Here is a 21822-nt window from a genome sequence, read left to right on the forward strand (position 1 = left end):
TCAGTTACGTAGCAGCCACCTTAAAGCTCACATACGGATCTGAAGCCTTGCAGGCGTAAATAATACAGAGTAAAGCAGGCGTTCCATGGACTAAAGGAAATAAATCAGGAGTCCATACTATATTCTTAAATATGGTTTAATACTCTTCTCCATTTCTGTACATCACAACACCAAGATATCACTGCTTGGGATCTCTCTGCAGAGGCTATATAGTATGCGAAGGCTAGGATTTTTCACCCCCATTTAATGTGTTTGTATGTGTAAGTGTAATACATATCAGTATATATTGATATACACATCAATATATAATGCAATATATATCACTGAAGAGAACACATTGATTAAAGAAATACAAAAATTTGGCATCATTTCCAAACTTAAATAGTAAAAATAAAAACTACAAAAAGGAGCTGCATACCCTAATGTATCATGTGAAACAACAAGCAGTATATTCAAAAAATGGAAATTTACACCCAATTTTTTCTGGTCTTGTCATGTCACATTAGACCCATTTACAATGGCAAAATCCAGAACATACTGCTGTGAAGGCCGCAGGTGAGCTCAAAGCTGGGTTTGTGCACACCTACGGCAGACCCAGTCACACCTTCCGAGAGAGATTCCAGCTTTGATGTGAAAACAACAGCAAAGCCATCTGCCAGCTTATAAACCAGGGTTACAAGTTATATTGCTCACAATGACAGTAATTTTGGACCTCAAAGAACAGTGTGGCAGAAGTTTAAGACGAGCTCCTCCTCCATTCAAGTGAAACAGGATTATTGGAAAAAAAATAAAATAAAATAGGCAGGTATGCAACTATAGCAACAGAAGCTGCTTTTGATTGATGCATTCAGAGCGATCCCAGCAAAGAACAGAACTGCCAGGCATGAAGGTGTCACAGTGCCCAGCAGAGAACCCAATAACCCCCAAAAGAAGCAAGACATTCATCATCTTGCACCAGTGCTAACTCCACCTGCAGGACCACCTGAAAAAATCCTTGCCCATTCCTACCAGATCAAAACGCATCCTATATAGTAGGCATGACAAGAAAAGCTTCGGAGTCTCGATGCAACCAGAATTTTTAACCCGTTAAGGGCTCATTAGATTTCAGCATCAGATTTACAGGACACTTAAGAGCCACTACAGCGGAATTCCTTAGTGCTGGGAGATGGACACCTTGGTGGGTTATGCTGAAGCTCACCTTAGCACCATGCAGCCCAAATCACCAGCACTAAGGATTCAGCCAAGGACTCAGATTACTGATTATTTCTGGAAATCACCCGCTTCCATTGAAGAACTGTGGGTTCAATCAAATTCACATAATTAAGGAAACCTTACGCAGTCCTAAAGCAAAACCAAAACAAAATGACTGAGGAACAAAACAAAGTGTACCTTACTTCACTTAAATCATGTTTATTTTTGTCAACACTGGAAAAAAAAAATCCTGAAGGCTGCACTGCTCAAATCCAATTAAGCCCAAAGACCTCAGCAGCATTTTCATTGCAATCAGTGAAGTGCATTTCCTAGTCTGTAAGGGCAGTGCTTCTGCACGTAGGCAAAAGCACGTTTGGCTGGTAAGCCTCCCCAGACCATCTGAATTTGCAAGCCACACCTCATAAAGCTAGCACAGGTAAGTGCTTCCTCACTCTTTTGAAGAGAATGAATGGCTCCAATTTCATTACATTTCTTCTTCTGCAGTTTAAGCTGAGAATGCCATGTAAATGGGTCACGTTGCTGCAAAATGCAGCAATTGATTTCTCCAATCAAAGTAAGAAGAAACAAACCAGTAGGATCTTATTTCTATTAATTTTTGAAGGAAGAGGTTTACAGCAGTTAATGCATCATGAAGGTTAAAAAAATCATTCTCATAAAATACAAGAGCAACCAATTTCACCATTGAGTAAAAGTAAAAATTGGGATTCTTTTTAAATTAGTCCGAAGTGGCATATAGGAACTTAGTAGTTTGCTGCTGTACTGACACTATGACAAATCAAAGTGTAGGGTTTTGCTTTTTTTAAATCCAATGCTTGTGAATCAAGTTCTGGAAATGTTCCAATTCTAAGGCAGGGATCTGTCGTGTTTTCCACCATGAGTTTGCTCCTTGGGTTGGATGCTGGAGGGGCGAGGCACGTTTTTGCCGGACCCAGGTCGACTACCTAGTAGTCATCAAGGTCAAAAAATTCATCGTCTCCTCCTTGGTATTCCATTCCCTGGAAGTCCACTCGGTACCGCAAGATACCTGGTAAAAACAACACACTTTAGCTTCTTCCAAACTCAAAGAGCTCGGACAGCACTGACAGGTTTATTCCCTCCCTGTACATCAAGAGTTTCTCACCTGAATTTGCAGAAGCTAACTTTGCATTTGTATAGCAAGATAGGTTCAGGCTGGTGGCTGATAGCAGACACTACAGTAGTGAAAACGCCACGGCCACGTGTCACAGCTCAACATAATATACTGCCAAGAGAAATACCTACCTGCCCAGCACAGTTTCCTTATGGCAAAGCTGGTCCACTTCTAGGAGGACCGCACCTCCAAGAAGCACCAGATATAGCTCCATCTGCCCTAACACGACTGCTTTGACTAAGGCCTAGCAGTTATGTTCAGAGAGCAACTTTTACAATGGAGCATTATCTGAACTAAACAGTATCCCACCATGCAAAGAGCCTGGATCTGACAAGACCAGAAGACTCCTACAGTTACAAACCCTCAGAAGGTTAGAAGCCTGCTGTTTCATACACAGCCAAACTCCTCAAGCTTATTTCCTCTGAGTGCTGTTCTTCAAACCCTTCAACCCCTGACTTTTGTCAGACTGAAGACTGTTAACTACCTGCACCTCCAACAGACTACAAGCTAAGCTTCTTGGTGAGTTTAAGAGATAGACTGAATGACCGCAGAACTTTTATTTCTCCACAAAGTTGGTCTAATAATACCTTCTCTTGAAAAGAAGCTTCAGACTGGAGGGCAAAATACAGATAAGTTTTGAGAGAAAAGTAATATATCCATCTGCTTCAAAAATGAGACTTGTGTTTGTCACACACCGGTTCTACATAGTAGGGCATAGCGTTCCACAGTGCAGCTGTACATACAGATGGAAGCAGCTCACAGCCCTTCTGAAATTCAGCAGCTGGAAAGAAGGATCCCCCCCCCCCCATGCACCCTGAAGGACAAAACAATCTGAGGAATGGCTTGGAAGTGACAGCTGCCTAACATGCGCCATCATCTCACTGTTTGTGGAATGTACACTGGAGATCCCTGCTAAACACAGGTTTCTTAAACTGGTGTAATGATTATAAGAGTAGGACTCATCTCTTTAGTTCTCCATCTGTGCTGGAACCAAATTATCAGATCACCCACTACAGAAAAACAAAACACAGCAGCATTTTCCTTCTGTGGTTTACCTCCGATTCCTCCAAATCCTTTGACAAATTGGGATCCTTCCTGTGATTTGTCTGTAACAATTTCCAATGTTGCTCCAAATTTCTTGTAGTTGTTTGCAAACCACTCCAGAAGGGGCATACTTTCTATCAGTTCATGTTCTTGGCCAGTCTATGCAGACATTTGGGGAGGAGAAAAGAATAATGTTATAGTCATTGCATATTAACTGCCAATAACACTCACGTTGCAAATTGTCTTTGCCTTCTACATCAGTGTCTCGTCTGTCTTCAGATGGACACATTAGCCCTTCATGCTCTACAGGTCAGAGCAGCATGACATTTGCCAGGGTCTCAGTAGTAGAGATTGCTGGCACAAGCACAAGACTCCTGGTGCTAAGAGATTAAATACTGACGGCTCTTGTTTTGGGCTTCCATACCACGGAAGTCAGTGAGGAAGTGTTTATTCTTCCACTCTGCTGTCACCTCATACTGCACTTAGTTTTCACTGTTTCTTTAGATTTACTTTGTACCCAGCAAACAGCTTATTGGCACTCATCTAACCAGGCACTGTTTACTCTGGGAAATACTGGTCTATGCAAATACAGAGGCAAAAAGCATAGTGTTGTAAGTAGAAGGTCAAGTGATTATTGGCATAGAAACACTACATCACTTCAGATAATAACGTAAACCTTCTGCACACAGAAGGAACAGGCAGTTACCCCAAAAGGAGAAAAAACAGCTAAGAATGGCTGTGCTGGAGGTCCTAATGCAAGATAAAGATGACCACCATTTTTATATGGGACAGACTTTTGCCCAACTTGCACTGCTATCAAACAATACAGACCCACCTTCTTGAGGCTTTCCAGCCCGTAAAGGCATGAAACACATCGACAGTCAATGACAGATACATTTTTATATTGACTGAAGCAGTGAACAAAGGGACCTCGGACCATATGACACAGAGCAGCTACCAAACTCCTCTGATGAATGGGCTGATGGTGGTCAAAGACACTATCTTGCCTGCCACCTAACCTAATTTACACAGCCTCCAAACAAGCAGGATGAAAGACTAGACCGAAAAGCCCAAACCAGGGGTTATATTGAAGCTGAATTTGAGGAGCCACAGACTACCCTCCCCAGGTCTCCTCTGAGAGCATGAAAGGTCACCATCACACGCTTGTGACAAACTAAGTCAGACAATCAGTCTATCTTCACAGTACCACCTGCAAAGCCAAAGTACCTCTTTGTCTGTGAAGTGGGACTTATCCTTCTCTTGCTCTGGTGTCAAATACAGGATCTTCTCCTCTGAAAAGATAGAAAAAAAATAATAGGTTAGATGAGACTATCAGAAGCAGGTTGAAATCAGTAGGAGACCAGAAGAGCCATAACAGAGGGCTGACACTGCCTTCCTTCCTAGCAGATGCTCTGTGAGAAGCTAACAAGGTACACCAGTGTGTAAAGGGAAAAAACCCACCCAACAGCCACAAAAAAGCTAATGGCCAAAGAACTCAAGTCACTCTCCCTTCTGTGATGCACTGGTATCAGTGCACTTATACTTACACAAGCAAAAGACAGACAATGGCAGTGTTATGACAAATTGTCACCCTAGCACTGCAATTCTTTTCTCCACAATGGAAGTTTGTTAGTTTTAGACTTATTCCCTAGAACAGCAGGGAAGCTGCAAGTTAGATTTGGGCCTACACAACATTCCCTTAACCTGTTTAAGATCTATTTGAGGATCTTCTCCAGCAATGTTTACCCAAGTGAGGTGGCTTGGGTGTTAAACTCCTCATGCACCATCCAGTCCCACAGAAGCACCACCTACCCTCTGTGCCTTGGCAGTGCAGAACGTATCTCATTATATCCAGATTTTCATAAACTATCAGTATTTCTACTGCTCCCATCTCCAATGCTTTTAGTGTATCTTCAACGCCAAAGCAGTACTTCCCCGTGTCCTGACTGATCTCATCGAAGTATCGTCCTGCAGCCAAGTAATACAAAGAAATAGATTGTCAAGAACAAAGTTCACACCACCTGGATTTTTAACAAGCCTGATCTGATTGCAAGAAGAAACAGAACTGCAACGCTGCTGTAGAGAAATCAGGTATATGACAACTTAGCAGAGCATGCAACTCAGAAGATTCATCAGTAAATTGATTCTATCAAATCCTGCCCTGTCAGAAAACTCAATCCATTTGAAGGCTTACCTTAGCTAAGGAACAGCCAATTGGACTGATCCACCAGCAAACACTACTTAGATGTGTTCTCTCTAGTGTAAGGCAGCTACTGTTATGTTACTACTACCCTCTCATACTTTCAAACGAACACCATCTCTCTGCTGACAGTCAGACAAGAGATCACTTCTACTGCCACCTTAAAAACAAATCTTAATTCTTATGCTGCAGATGCGAGCAATCTGAGGAAATGTTTTCTTCCCTCTCATCCCAACGTCACCAAAACGCTTGAAACTAAGGCAGCTGCTGATTAAATGATAGACAGGAGGTCAGGGGAGCCCCGGTGGGGAAAACAGCAACAAAGCAAACACTTCTTAAAGTGACATTAAATCCTACAGCATTTAAGGAGTCTGGAGAACAGAAAGCATCACTGCCAGCTGCGCTTTTCTCAATTCAGGAAATGCATGCATTCAACCAGGCCTGAACAAGATCATTCAAAGTACATGTGGCTCAGGAAAACACTAAATACGTAGTCAGATACCTATTAGTTTTTTCTCTTGAATGAACTTCACATTGGAGAGGACCTCAGTTGATAATTCGATTGCTTGATTGAATCCATTTTCTCCTCCATAAGAAATGTCAACTAGTTTGAGCACTTTGGATTGCAACCGCTAAGCAAGAAAAAAAAAGAGACAAAAAGTATTAGACAGCTTTACCATAAATAGAACTACCTCATAACACCTTAAGAATAAATAGCTGGCAAGAGTCACATCATTCATTTATTTTGTTCACTTGTAAGCAGGGGTTGTTCTGAGTCAGAGGGACCTCAAAGCTTTCAGAGTGAGAAGAGGAAAATCATTTACGACATCAAGATTACTTGTTTCTGGGCATGCATCTCACACCAGAGCTACTGTGATACCACCACGTTACTACCAACAGCTTACACGCTTGAGCTTTACTCAGAGATGTCCACTCACCTGATCAAACATGTCAGATTGACTCAATTCAGTTTTGAAGTCGGCCGATCCAGCTAGAACGAGACCAGCCACATTCACCTTGTCACCAGAAATGAAGAGCTGCACAGCCGTCTCTGCTACCTTCCTTACATAGTTGTGTCGTTTTTCCATTCGCAAACGAGCGAAACGCAAGGCAGACTGACCTCCTCTACCTACACAAGAGAACAGATGTGAGGTAGAAATTTAGAAGACTTTTCATTTCAGGAAGGCTGTTAGTACATGGTCCCCACTGGGCCCTGAATAAGTGAAGGCAAGGGCAGACGCAGCCTTCCGAATGAGTCTGCCACAAGCCGAGCTAGGGGCATTCAGTTGGAACAGAAAGCAAATGGAGTTATTTGTTCACAGAAAGATTTTTCTCCGTGCATCTCACAGCAGGTTTATTTATTTAAGTACAGATTGCAACTCTATAGAAACGTTGCACATCTGCACACTCTACATCCTGTACCTTCAGTAAAAGCTATTTTCACTGCCTCACATACCGTCCTCGCTGACACACCATTACCCAGCATTTCTGTAGCAGAGAATATGTCTGTCTCCATAGCTATGGGGTTGGACAATAAGCCAAGAGTAGCTAACAGACAATTTGCTAAATTCACTAGTGACTTAGTGCAATACAGCACAACATAACGGAGCTACAATTGGAGCCTCTGTGCTTCTTGCAAGGAACAGACTTGTGCTTTTCATTGTTGCTTGAGATCCCCAAATGAAGTAAATGACCAGATGCATCAAAAAAATAACAAGTAGCCCTTTAAGGAGATCAGCTGCACATTACTGTGATTCATTAATTTTGACAGAAGGCTCCGACTAGAGGCTTCACTGTCAGATTTCAAGGGAGCAAAGAAAATGAGTTCAGCTATACACATCCAGGCTAAGTCTCCTGCTTCTACTTTCACATCCCCCTCCCAACACATCGGTATTTAGCAGTTTAGAGGTGAACCAGTACATTACCATGCTTCTTTGGGAGATCCACAGTGAATTTGTGCAGGACTTCTCTTGTGTTTCCTTGAAGAGTTCCAAAGAGTGCACCACTACCATCTATTACAATAAAGCCAAACTTGCTGTCATCAGAAAGCAGCGCTGTGAGAGCCTGGAACAGAGAAGTGCTGTCACCATGAAGAACTGGTTTGCTGCAGATCCTGGCTCAAGATGACTCCCAGGCACAACGTACCTCAGCTCAATACACAGTTACTAAGATTTTTACAAAGAAATCAAAGGGTGGCAGATTCAGAAGCTGGAACTACTCCTGGCTACACCTCCAATGATGAAGGATACAGAAAGAAACTAACACTTATGCTTGATAACTGTTTTCACAGTGTTACCAGCTCATCATATGTGGTCACAATCAAGTGTAACAGCAAAGCCTTACTGCCTGATTTCTTGCTTAGCCCTCGTTCTGCTGGTATGGGACATCTGCGGTTACCTCAGCTCTTTTTGCAGTGGAATCTGTCACCTGCTGTTCCCTCTTAAGGCAACCCAAACTGGCAGACACAGCACACAACTCTATTTGTCCAAGAAGAACAGAATGGGAATCTTGTTTCTTATGTTATATCGAATGCTGGCAGAAATACATTAGTCAGATGGAGAACTTGTGGAGTCCCAAATTGCTTTGTCACCAATTTAATAGAGAAAGAGTGATGGTGGTTTACTCCACTGGATCCCTAACTGCCTGCATGCCTGCCAGCTTGATCACTGGGCTGAGCAGCAAGAATAAAAACCAGTCATCTTTATCCAAAATCCACACAACCAAGTCTACGGGTTTCAGGCTTAAAAGAAACAGACACTAAGGTTTAATGGAATCTTCTGGCCAAAGTAAATATTCTGTATTAATTCCTCAGCAGAGGGATGAATGAGATGAGGAAGTGGCATATTACATTGCAATCTATTTAACTGGGACAGAGCCAAGCAAATCGTGTGACTGGAATGAATGCTCCAGCCAAGATATCAAAATAAGTCATTGTAAATCCTAGCCTTCAGAAACACATTAGGGTTCATATCCCTCTGGGGAAGTTACTTCAGTCTCACACAGGCAATAACATGTCTAGAGAAAATCTTATCAGATACCCTTGCCAGACAGCAAATGACTACGGTTCTGATGTTCTCGATTCCCTCTTATTCTTAAAGTATCCAATGATCAGCAATTCCCCCAATTTCCTCTTCATTAGTTCTGTCAGCAATTCCACCACCCAACTTACCAAGTACAAAAAAGGAATACGTGCTTTTATTCCATTCCCTCAGCCTGGGAAGTCTCCTTTTCCCACTTCAGCCTAACACTGAAGTTCGTGCCCTTTTTTCCACTCCTTGACCTGTCCTCACTTCCCTATGACACCCACGTGCCCTGGCAGATGCCTTGTCTGGAGTTCCAGCCACACACCAGGAACCAGTAGGTTAAAAGCATGGCTCAATGACCAGATCCAACAACCACAGACAGATCTGAATTCCAATGCTAACATCATCTCACTGCTTGAGGTAGCACGCAGTGGGCTTTCACAGCTAAATTTGACTCCGCAGTGCAGACAATACCAAGTAAAAATAAGCACATGCTCAAATAAGACACAGGAGAGCAAAGAGCCACCACAGAAAGATGCTGTTAGTAATCACGTCATCAGTAGTATCAATTATCAAAAATTCCTCTCAAGTTATTGGCACTCTCCTGCTGAGCAGTGCTACACACCAGCAAGAGCATTAACAGCTGCCTCCTGGGAACAGCCTGCTGGGCAGCAGCTACTTTTTTGTATTGAATCAGTGCCCTGAAGCAGGAGCTGTGGCCAAGACCAAATTAATCCCTTTCCTGATAGGGCAGAAGCAGCCTGTCACCATCCACCCACTGCCAACAACTGCAGGGACAAATATCTCCCCTGGCTTTCTGCCCCTGACTCTCACCTACCTCCTGGTTTCTGTCACCTATGGGACACACAAGTTCGACTTGAGCCCTTAAGAGCTGTACCCAGCTGCCACACCTCACAGGTCAAAGGTGGATCAGTTCACACATTATTTGTGTTGAACATCACGGGCATGAAGTGCCGTCACCTACTACTACACCTAGACTCTGAGACTGCCACTGCTAGAGCCAAAACATGCAGACACAAACGGACCTCACACAGTTAAAGCTACAGGAACCCACATTAATTTAAACATGCCTCAAACCATTCATTTGACTAAGATAAGTAGATGCGGGATGAAAATAATCCCACCTCACTCCTGATGCACATGCAGGTTTCTTCATCAGGGGTCTCGGGTAACACATCTATTATCAAGACTGGCAGCACTGAAGTTATCTTGGCATTACTTTAAGGCCTGACTTGGAATAAGATCTATGGGCCTCTAAGGTTTAAAAAAAAAAAAAAGACTGCTTCCAATTACAGTGAAGAGGTAATGTCTGCGGGTTACACAAACTCAGCAGCTGCTTAGTGGGACATAAAACCAGCTATAGCAAGAGGTGGACTCAGCTCTTCAACTCCTTCCAGCAAATATCACATATTTCTGCATTTTAGCCAGTCACGAGACGTTCAGTGCCATCAGCAGCAGGACACCTTAATCAATACAAACCATGGACTCACACACCAAGGATTGTTTGAGTGAATCTAGCAAAGCACTGACATCTTGTCCACTGGCTTTGCAGTAGACGAGAGGAAACTTCTTACCTCCGTGTGGAATTTGTTGTCGCACAAATACAAAGATGTATTGATTGGTTTGAAAGGTTCAAAGTCAATGTTGACTTTCTTCTCTTTTCCTTCTTCTGTCACAATTGTTCCACAGTAAACAACCAGACCATTTGGAGGTACTGCACAGAATATAACACCATTTTAGTTCAAAAGCAAGGGCCACTTTACTACCCATTTCCAAGGGCTACCCCTAAAGCCATCACCCAGCAGATCCAGAATACCAAAGCAGAACAGCAGCACAGGCTAACAGATCTGATTAGCAGAATTCTGCTTACGTATACAGGAACTTAAGACAGCTTCCAAGTGGGGGAAGTTTGCCAGCAGCCACAGACGCTAGGAGTTACCTTTGTTATAGAGTTTGAGTCTTTGCTGTACAGATGTAATGGCTCCCAGTACTGAAAGGCGATTCACTCGGGATTTAATGTTGGAGGCAGTGCCGAACTCATCCGCTAACATTTTTGCCACTCGTGATATCTGGTCTTTGGGGGGAATGATCAACGATATCATGCTGGTACCATTGCTGAAAAAGGAAAAAGACAGTTTGTGAGCAGCCACCAGCCAAAGTACCATTGTGCATTCATACCACATTCCACGCCAACAATTGTCTCCTCCCTCCTCCCGTGGCTTCCCCAGAATCAGAGGATGCTTCAACCCATTGCTAACAGGGCAGTTCATCTTCTGCTGGACAACAGTGAGAGGGAAAAGAAAATATAACAGGCTATTCAAAAGACTTGTCTCCATAACCAAGAATTCATGTTAGCCACTTACAGTCAAGTCCTCCAAAAGGTGCTTGTTTAACCTGGCATATGACTTGAGGAGAACAGAACAGAACTTCAGCTGAGGGCTGCTTGCAGTTATTTAAAACAATGCAGCCACATACTTTAAGGACATTTTGAAGCCCATTCCATTTGTTCTCAGACAGCTGGAGCACAAACCAGTCCAAGAGTTGCTTGAACACATTGTTCTCCTCAGATTAACGCAAAAAAACTGAACTGGAAGGTCATTTTGTTGCAGTCGTTCTTTTCTACTTCCCTGCTAACACTGCACCTCCAAGGGAAGCCCCCTGCTTTAAATGTGTACTTAAGAACAGCACTGCTGGCTCAGAAGCACCAGCCCCAGGCACAGAGTCAGGAGATAAGACCCCACAAATCACAGAGCTGGCTTAAGCTAAATGGAAAAAAAAGATTGATATTTGTTTCTCTCATGGCTTTGGGATGGAACCTGCAGAGGTTTTATTTCCAAAAGCAGCGCTGTGGTTCATTTCCACCCAAAGCCAAAATGAAAATGAGGGACATTCCTGTCTGCCTTCCAGCAGGTACCTCCCATTCGCCACTGAAGTATCCCAGATGTCTGAAGTGCTGCTTCTGCACCATCTCAAATTCAGCCCAGGCTTCATACTTCACATTTAGACTAATGTCATAAAAATCAAACACCTACCACGTCCTGTAGGCTTCTCAAGAGCAAAAGCTGCACTCATTGTGAACCAGATCACCAACAGTGATGAGCGTTTCTCAGCCACGAGAAAAACCAAAATACCTTCTGCTCTTTGGGATTTTCTTTCTATTAGGACAAGGTGCTGCAATGCTGTAACACAGCCCCTACATGAAGTGTTTGGGCTACAGAGGCAGCAGGGAAGCGCTTTAGGAAGCCTCACTTCATTGACCTCTTTACAGCAGTTGTACAGCTCTCCCAAAGATCTTCAATTCAGGCCAACTTGAATCAGATGCTGGTAGGTCAAGTAAGTCTCTGACCTTAAAGACAACTAATTGGGTTTAATATCCAAGATCCTCATACACACTAATCAAGAAAGTCGTAAAGAGACACTCGCATGCATTATTCCCAGGAGGAGCTCCGTGCTGCCTAACAGCTATCGCAGACTTCCAGGTCATGCCAGCCAAGAATACTGCATGTACCACTCAATTAAAGCAGCTCGCTCCCTGGTGAATGGCACACGCCTTGGGGACACTTAACGGCCTCCCTCTCCCAGCAGGCTCCTTTGAGTGAGGCCTATCTGAGAAAAGTAGAGTCACTTTCCTTCTAAGTAACACTCTTGAAGCAAGCTCATTTCTTCCTCTGAGAGCAGAGATGAGGAAGCTCAGCTCCTGCTCAGATTTATATCCAAAAGCACCTTCCATCATCAACTTCAAGTGCAGTTCTCAGGTTTGACGTGCCTTCATCACTATTTACTCAGCCAAAGCTATTCCAGGCAGTCACTGCTGCAGTGCCCCATAGAGCAGTGGGTGCTCAGCTCCCAGCACTGCCACCCACATCCCCACACTCTGAGGGGCAGCCCCAGCCAGTACACATCACAGCCAGCCTGCCCAGCTCATTAGAGGTAACAGCACCCACTGCTGCCTGCTCAGCTCCCCCTTCTTTACATGTGGGCATGGTTGAGGTCTGACCCCTACTTGAGAGCACGTCCCTGGACCAGTGGGACATCAGCTGAAGCAGATCTGCACACAGGTGATGAAGATTGCTGCAGAGCTGCCTTGTGCAGCACAGAGACCACATTCACCTGCCATAGAAATGGCTTTCCTCCTCCAAAGGAAGCTTGTACCTGCACGTGACCTTCCTGCAGGACAGCCAGGTCTGAAAATCTGCAGCTCCACCTCGTAAAAGTGCCTCAGAGACAAAATGCAGCAAAGAAATTCTAAGAAAACACTGGTTCAAAAACGCTTGGGGGATGGAAGTACTCTGCATCTCTGCATAGCGATACAGCCTCTGGGTTTCCTATTGGTCTTTGCAGCCAATGCCTCAGCAAAATGACAGGTACTTCTGTACCTCCCATGCCTCGTCCTCCTCCACAGCTGCTGAAGGAGTTTGAGTACATTCACTCTAGGAACACTGTATGGGAATCGTGCTGGTGCAGCCTCTGTGAGCAGCACTCTTTGAAACCAATGGGCTTTGCTACCCAGGAGCACATGGGTCATTTGTGCCTGGCAGGCTGCTGCCAACCGCGATTCACACAGCAAGCACAGCGCCAGGCAGAACTTCATTACTGAGCTCTTAGAAAGAACAATTAAATAATCAATCTGGATTAAGGGAAGCACTCACTCGCAGCTAGGGATCAAACACACAGCGAGCCGACTGCGCCCCACATCACCCCCAGCTTTCCCCCAAGGAGGGACCCGGGTCATTGCCCATTACGATCTGCTCAGCACTGCCAAGAGGTTCTCCCCCTGGTTCCAGTGCACCCAAGATAAATTCTGCTCCATCAGCTGGAAGCTAATGCTTGCAGACTGAACTGCGCCAGGAAGTTTTAAGCAGCTTCAGACAGTGGCTGTCTCTATTCCGGGCTCAGAGCGCCAGCACAGCAGCCAAATAGCTGCCACTGCAATGTAAGGATGTGTACCGAGATCCAAAATGCTGAGATGTTTGCTTTGTAAGAAACTGGCATCCTCGTCTGCAGGACAGCACAAAATGTGCCACCGCTCATAGAACTACAGAGGAGAAAACAATGGGAAGCAATGAGGGCACCTGCAAAGAAACTGGGAGGGTGGGGGCAATTAAGTGCCAACCTCTGGAAAAGTGGAAACACTTCACTGCTGGGTGCTATGGTTACTAAGCACACCGTGCCAGCCCTGCCAGGAATGGGCAATTAGCTCAGATTTAGCATGGCCTGGAGTTAGTGGGTATCTCCAGCCCTGATCCAGGCTCTGGATTTACCCCTACCATCCCAGAGAACCTCCAGCTTCACCCCTAAAACCCACCCGAGCTGTGTGGGAGAGGGAACTACAAACACCAGCAACTGATCACAGCGAGCAGCAGTGTGTGAGGTGTGAATCCATTCTGGTCTTGTCCAAAACCAAAGGGACAAGTTCTGCTGGTGCTCCTTTAAAGGGGTACCTTGGCCTCCAGAAGGTTTTTAGTGTGACATCTTCTTACACTTCCTAAGATGCACCATCCCAATGGTCTCACCGTGCCTCATAACAGCTGTAGGATCTAAAAGCAGGACACGTTGGGCTCTTCAGAAGCAAAGCAGAGACTTCAGACAGTGCTTCACCCAGTTGGTCAGCAATGCTGAGCCCCCAGCCATAGCCGGCCTCAGGAGCGGTGCTGTGTCTGCACTTCTGAGTTTAACACGAAGAAACCACCCTGACATAACAAGTGCACACAGCAAGAAGTGCATCACATCTGAAACAAGCAGCCAAACGCATCCCATGGATAGGTGTCATTACAGCTGAGCCTCCTGCTCTGGGCAGCCATCTCCATCTGCAGGAGTTCAGCTTTGCTGCTCAGACCAAAGAGCTCCAGCTGACACAGCAGAGACAGGCCCAGGAACCTCAAGGCAATGCCCACGTGAAGCACCAATGCAGCACCAATGCAGCAAGGCAATGCTGCCCCCTTGGCTCAGCTGTTCCCCCCTCTCCTCCCGAGGAGCAGCCGACCTCCTGGGACATGGGACAGCACTCATGTAACAGCCATGCAATATAAATAGCAGCTCCTGGCCCACCCCACGGCATCAGAGACTTGACCAACAACAGCTGAGCTGTGCTTCTTCCACAATGAAGCAGTTTACACTAATAGCACACTGCATAACATGGAGACACAGAGGCAAGGGAGGTCAGCCGTTCTCTGTGACTCGAGATGAGCTTATTTTTACAAGGCAGCAGCTTACAAATGCCTTGCTTTACTTGGGAACCAAGGGAGCAGCACAAGGCCTACATGCAACCACCAGAGCCCAGCAGAAGCGTGAAGCAGCTTTCAGATAACGTGCCCTTGCTCAGCAATGTATAAGAACAGCTGAGGACTTTTGTTTTTGATCCAGAGATGTTGAATGAAAGGCTATAAAAAGTAAATGTCCTTTGGTACAAGCAAGTATGAAATTGCTGGTTTGGACTCACACACAGAACACAGGCCACCAGACACTCCCTATTCATATAAGGCTGGGTGTAACAGCACTGACCTTGCCTAAGGGAAGTTCTACATTACACTCTCACAGATCATGAGTTATGGCTGGGAAGTGCACAGACAGGTCTTAGATGTGCCCTTTGAAGACTTTATGTCCACAAAGCCTCCTTCAAATAGGAAGTGGTATAAGTTCACTTGAGATGCCAAACCCACACAGATGACTGCAGATGCAAAAGCAATGCAGCTTTTCCTAGAAATCCTGTGAGCCAACGAGTATCATCTCAGAAGGAGAGAAGAAGCAGAAGATGAGGAGGAGAGCAGGCACAGGGGAGGGATTGTGGAGCTGGGAGACCAAACCATTCTTTCCTCAAGAGCACTTTTCAGTGTTAAGCTTTAAGTGGAGAAAGGGAAGCCCTTCAAGTCCAGGAAGCCAAGTGGTTAATTCCACAGTCAGCTCTGGAAACCACCTCTGCCCTGGACAGAAGGACATCCCTTAGCTGCACAGCACAAGGACATGCAGTTATTGCTGCCTCAGTCCACACAGCACCACGCTCTCATGCTGTAACCTTGACCCAGAGCCCTAGACAGGAATCTTCTATCCCATCTGCCAGAAGGTCCCATGTTACAGGAAGATGATATACAAAGCATTCTGTGTAACCAGAAACAACTTCAAGGCAGGCATTAGGAGTGCCCTGAGGAGATACTCTGTCCTCTCAGCCTAACCCACTGACCTCCTCAAAGAGGAAGCGAGGAAAAGCCCCCAGGTGCCATGCGAGCTGAGTGAGGGCTATGGAGCTCAGCAGCACGCCAGCACCCACCCTGGACATGGAGTGAGCTCCAGCAGCAGGGGAGAGCTTCCCACAGGGAGGCAGTAGGTGGCTGCTCCTGCCCAGGAGCAGAGGCAAAGCTACAAGCACATCCCAAGGGCTGGTAAGGTGGTGCAGCCCCCCCAGCAGACACCAGACCACAGCCAGCACCTGCCTCCTGAGCTCAGCACGCACCGATCCCCAGGGACAGAAGGGCAGCAACAGAAGAACTGGGTCACTGACTCCTTCACACGGCAGGACTTGGCCAGGTATCACTTGTCTGAAGGTAGCAGGTAACTGAGTCCGTGCCCATGGGCCCAGCACACACTGCTGTCAGAGCTCAGCACAAGCAGCACCCTGACCTCCTGCTCCAAGATCTTCCTCAGCTACAAGCAGCTCCTGTGCTTGGGCTGCTGCTGTGGCAACAGTGTGGGTCCCACGTGGGTCCTGGGGCTCCAGGAGGGAACCAGCCTTCATCCCACATCACTGGGGCACGTCTGATCAGCACCAGCAGATACTGTGCGCCCCATGGGGAAGGTGAAGCAACACCACATTGAAATCCTTGGATCAAAGGCAACACACGACACAAAGATAATTGCATAGCCACGTTCTGAATAGGCCTCACTGGCTGCATCTGACCTAATGCAGAAAGCCCGGACTTCCAATTACCAGTAAGTGGAACAGACATTTCTGCACTTCAGACACTTGTGACTCACTGGCAGGCCTGGTTCTGACACAGCTCCCCTGCTCTCCCTCCAATTATTAATGCTCCAAGTTTTAAAGACTTGTTGCATTATGCTAATGGGCCAGTTGGGTACAAGATGTACACTGAGGGACTGAAGCACAAATCCAGATTTGCTCGTTAAGATGTTAATGCCTCAGAGCTGCATGGGAATATGAAGCCAACAGGGGAAAAAAAGAACCGTTGCCACAAAGCCAAAAAAGACTGTCCTCTTTCGAGGTGTTCATTCCCATCTCCTACCACGTCATTTGTCTTCAGCACTCAGGGTCTCATTCATTAGCTCTTTGTGAATGATGATCTGTGCATGAATCATGCTGTTCAGCAATGATTCACGTGGTTGTAAAGGAGGGTATTGGGCTACCAAACTACCAAAGGCTATAAAACACTGACTGCAGCTCGTCTGACACGTAACAGTTCTCCCAGAGCAGGTAATTTCGTGCCACCTGCTAGAACGTATTCTCAAAACAGCACCTAATTGTTGCTATAATTCCAAAGGAACAGGTAGAGCAGGCAGGTGAGAAGGCCCAGGAAGTGCTGCACGCCAATGACACGCAGGCAGGGCATCAGCAGCTCTTCTGACACGGGGGCTGCCCTCCTGGCTGCCACAGACCAGCCATCATTGATGCTGATCCAGACACCCCCAAATACAAGCCCTGAAGTGTGTACACAGCTTGTCCCCATTGCAGGGCAGACCTCAGCAGGCAGCCACAATGTGCAAGACAACAACCAGCCCTCACTTACCCCCCTGCCATGGGCTACTTCCACACCAGCTTCTCTGCTGCTCCTCCTCATGCTATTGAGAGCAAAAGGCAGTATTAATATTCTGACTTTCCAACAGAAACATGCCCTTCTTTGGAAAAGGCCCTGAAGACAACTGGACTGAGAAAGCACTTTAGCTCGGATACAAACTTAAATCATAACCTCTTCCCTAAACACTCCACGCTTTAATGATGGCTCATAAAGCCCAAGCACAGAACTCGCTATCAGCAAAGATAAACCCTGTGTGCCACACCACCCAACCAGTCCTTTCCTCACATACCCCTCTCACATTCCCCACACAAGTGAAAGCTGCTGGAAACACCTGCAGTTCACAAGTCTTTGGGCTTTGAGGTGACCAAAGGCAAGGCCCACTGTGCTAACAGCAGAACAGACCACAATGTGTCATGCTCTCCAGGGCCATTGCATTGTCTCAGCCCTGCCAGCCTGAGTAACACCAGCACAAGGTGCAGAGATGCACAGCCCAACACCCACCTCCACACAAGCAGATTCCCATCACTGTCGCTCATGGCTGGAAGCAGCAGCAGACCAAAGCCAATTCCAAAGGTGGGCCCTTCCACCAGGACCAACAAGGCTCCAGATGGGCTGAGGGGATGCCCAGATGCTATTGCAGCTTTCTGCACCACACCACGGGTCAGCTTGCAGAACAATCATACATTTCATTTTGCAGGAATTCCTGTATATTTTCACACCTCTCTTTACTGGTTGCTTTTTATTTCCCTCCCATTTGGTTTCTCCCATAGAGCAGATGGAAGTTTCAACTCGACAAAATCCAAGCCCTAGTCAGGAACAGCCTCATTTCACTTCCCCATGGCTCCAAAGACATCACGACTGCCCTCTTCTCTTGCTGTTTCTCCATTTTCCTGCCTTACTGCACTTGGAGAAGTTTTTCAAACCTTATTCGAGTGCAACATCTCAGGCTTAAGCCTGCAAGGAGAGTGCTGGTCGCTGCTGCTACTTGATTCTGCCAAGCATTTACAGCTTACATGAGCAGAAAAACTGAACTCAGCCCTGCTAACCATTCTGAACCATGGAAGAACAAAGAGTGATTGTCAGTTTAATACTGACACTGGAAAACTGTGTGAAGCAATAACAGAAAAGCCCTGAGAAACAGGGTAAGGAAAAACACAGCAATGAACACCACTTCTGCTCAAGCTGCTGCAACATCCAAGTGCAGAAACAGCTGCAGCTACCGGGGGGGCACGGCCTTTCACTGCAACTGTGTGTTACACAAACCAACTGTGGACTGCTGACTGCTCAAAGCTGAACGCTGCTGTAAGGGAGAAGCTGAGCTGCTGGATGAGAATCTGAGCAGCTCGAGCTACCAGAGAGAAGGGCTGAACTTCTCACAAGGGCAGAACTTGCTCATCACTGGCCTCACACCCTCATCTGCTCCTGGCTGGAACGATTAATAGCCTGAAGCACAGAACTCAGACCCCACCTGCTCCCTCTCACACACATTCTGCAGACACCAGCTACTCCCTTTCCCTTATCACAATATCAGAAAGACCAATTCATTAACTTTGCACAGGGGCAGACAGTTCGCAGCTCCGCTTTGGAGGAGCACACAGAGACAACAGACATTTCTGTTTTCAGGAGCGAGACACTAAATTCATCTCCTTCTACCCCCTGCAAGCAGAGAGAGGGGCTTGGGGGTAGGTTTGGAGGAGTGTTGGGTTTTGTGTTTGGTTTTGTCAGGCTGTTGCTAACCAGAGATCATTGGTAACAGCAGCTCTCCAGAGAAGAGCACAGCTTGAAAAAGGTAACAAGACATTCTTGCTAGGATGCTCCCTTAATATTCAAGCAGCAGCTTTCCCCTCACTGCCCTCCAGCTGATGAGCTTCTGGTAAAGCTGAAGCTCTAATCTTCTCTCCTCATTTTCTGGCCACACGCTGCCACTTACCTCATTTATCCCAGGCATGATAAAAGCATTTCCTTGTTCTTGTGCTTCCTTAACATTCTGGGAATACTCCACAAATTTTATTGAGGTTTTATAGAAATGGCTGGAAAACAGCAGAAGTGCCCAGCTGTCACACACAGCCTGAATGCCCAGCTCCAGCTTCCTCTATTTCCCGTCCTTTGATCCACTGCAGGAACAACCAGTGCATGAAACTGGGACACGACTGCTGGGTCACTATTAGGAGTACATGAGTAAAGGAAGGTGGAGACACCAAGGAGTCCTGGCTTCCACGCCGTCCTATTTAAAGGCTTTGCCCCCTAACCCACCCCAGAACAGGTCTTCCTACTTGGCAGGAAGAGGAAGCGACTCTCCCAAAGGCAGGAAAAGCCTGTTTCACTGGCTCACACCTCTTGTGCCAATGAGCCTAATGCTTCTGGGTAGCAGCTACAGCATCTCTTCCCCTTACTGGACCCAAAGACAGAAGGATAATTTCAGCTGGGACTCCCTGAAAGCAGAACATGCATTTACATGTAACTGGCATAATCCTGCTTACAGCAAGGACTGCTGGCATCAGCAGCCTTTGCCAGGTGGTTTAGCAGCTAACACACACAACGAACACGAGTATCACAACATCTAGTAGATATGCCGGACCAGGGGGCTCACCTAAAAGTCCTACATGCATTTTATTGCACTTGCTTCATCTTGAACATGAAGTTCAGGTGTGCCAGGGAACACAGATGGGTGGGGGAGGACAAATGGGCAGCTGCCCCGGACCCAGGGGATCCCCCACACCCCAACCTCACTTTATTTCCAGGACTTCTCAGTTCTAACCTGGGCTTCTTCAACATCCACCTATTCCCAATGATGAGAAAAGAAAGAGCTGCTGTTCAATGCAGACATGCTTTCATTGCAGTTAGAATCAGAAAGAGAACACTTCCCAGACACAGCCCAGCCTCCCTCAGCACTATACAGGGAGCAGAAGGGTCTTCACGTGCTATAACAGATGCCTGTAGCTGCCTGAGCCCCCCCAGCTCCACAGCAAGAGCCGTCCTCCTATGACACCCCTGCCAGCACAACACGTGCTGTCAGCAATGCATGAAGGCACAGCTGAGTGATCAGCTCAGGCAGCCAAAGGCAGCTCTGAAGGAGACAAGGACAGCCCCAGCTCCACATTCCCCTCTCCCACACCCCAACCCTTACATGGCTACATCACAAATTAGATTAAAAATACAAACTCAAGGAGATCTGGCTCCGGTTCTCCTCTCCTTTCCCTCTTCCCTGTCTGAGCTCCCAGCTGGATGGCTCCCCAGCCCACTCCACCAGCACTAAGAGGGACATTGTGGCCTGGAGCTGCTCAGAGAGGCACCAACAGGAAGGGTGCACTGAGCAGGATGGCAGCAGCACCTCCATTGCTTTAACACCATTTAGAGCAGCCTATGGAACAGCAGCCATAAAGCTGGCTGAGGAGCTGCCCTTCATTTTTACTTTACTGAAACATATACTTTTCTCGATGCCTACAGCTCCTGCAATAAGCCTGAGCAATCCCTGACCCACACAGACAGGCCTGTACCCCCCTCTGACATGGGGGCAGGAGGAACACCATAGGAACAGCCCACACTTTTACTTCAGCTGAAGTAAAGTAATGGCCTTGCATTAAAACCCAAGGCCAACATTCCACTTTCATACGGCAGGAGAATGGGATCGAACAGCCCGAACAACCCGGCGGAACGTGGGCGAGAGCAGAGCGCCAACAAAGAGCGGCCGCCCGCCCCGTGAGGCCGCGGGGCCCTTCCGCCTCACCCGGACACACCGCTCCCGTTGGCGGCTGCGCTGCGGGGCCTCAACCCGCTTTATCCACCCGGCCACCTGCCGGCAGCACCGGGGGGGACATGAGGCCTCACTAGTGCCCGGTACGGCCGTTCATAGCGCCCGGCAGCGGGGCTGGGAGCAGCACTGTGTGCTGAGGGCTGTAGGGTTGAGGGCCCGGCCCCCCTCGCTCACCCTCGTGCCGCCTCCAGACTCTTGATGAGCTTCTTGATCTTCCAGATCTCCACGTTGCGGTCGGCAGCGCTGGGATCGTCCGCCATCTTCTCCCTCCTCCTCCTCCTCCTCCGGCTGTGGCGGCCTGTAGCGGCACATCACACACACACACATATATTAACCCCAGCTCGGCCCATCCCGGCTCGTTCCCATCCCGTTCCGTTCTGTCCCCGCTCTCACCTCAGTCCCGCTCCGTCCCGGCGTTGCTGCTGTTGGCGCTGACGTCGCTCTGCCGCTCGCGCTCCCCCTCACCGCGCTGCATGTGTTGCAATCGGCTTCACATGGGGACTGTGACATCACTTCCGGGGGAACCGCCCACCCCATCCACCCCGCGCGGGAGCGGAGCGACACGCTATTGGATGACGGGAGGGAACGCGCGGGGGGTTGTGGGATGTGTAGTTCGCGAGGCTTTCCGGTGAGGCGAGGTGTGGGGAAGTCTCGCGAGAACAGCGCGGGGGCTCTTAAAGGGGCCGCGCAGGGGG

At 47.3% G+C, this 21822-nt stretch overlaps 1 protein-coding gene across 1 annotated transcript; it reads right to left on the reverse strand.

Annotated features, from left to right (window-relative positions):
• Positions 1-118: 118 nt before the first annotated feature.
• ETF1 (eukaryotic translation termination factor 1) lies at positions 119-21632 on the reverse strand. Its single transcript, XM_015876198.2, has 11 exons — positions 21521-21632; positions 21302-21425; positions 10569-10744; positions 10204-10343; positions 7511-7649; positions 6524-6714; positions 6088-6217; positions 5198-5353; positions 4613-4677; positions 3397-3544; positions 119-2236 (listed from the first exon to the last, which is right to left on the reverse strand). Exons 2-11 carry the CDS (start codon positions 21385-21387, stop codon positions 2154-2156), a joined length of 1314 nt encoding a protein of 437 aa, XP_015731684.1. The 5' UTR covers positions 21388-21425; positions 21521-21632; the 3' UTR covers positions 119-2153.
• Between the last annotated feature and the right edge of the window lie 190 nt (positions 21633-21822).

The sequence above is a fragment of the Coturnix japonica genome, chromosome 18, assembly GCF_054131305.1.
Source record: "Coturnix japonica strain WE chromosome 18, WE-NBRP24, whole genome shotgun sequence".
Classification (NCBI taxonomy): Eukaryota; Metazoa; Chordata; class Aves; order Galliformes; family Phasianidae; genus Coturnix; species Coturnix japonica.

Bases quoted from the DNA above. Each gene is read 5' to 3' on its own strand.
- ETF1 (XM_015876198.2), bottom strand. From the start codon at position 21,387: ATGGCGGACGATCCCAGCGCTGCCGACCGCAACGTGGAGATCTGGAAG. The intron at 3,545-4,612 runs GTACTTTGGCTT...ATGTCTGCATAG, and splicing joins CCCACTTCACAGACAAAGAG to ACTGGCCAAGAACATGAACT. The intron at 2,237-3,396 runs GTAAACCACAGA...TGTTTTTACCAG, and splicing joins AGGATTTGGAGGAATCGGAG to GTATCTTGCGGTACCGAGTG.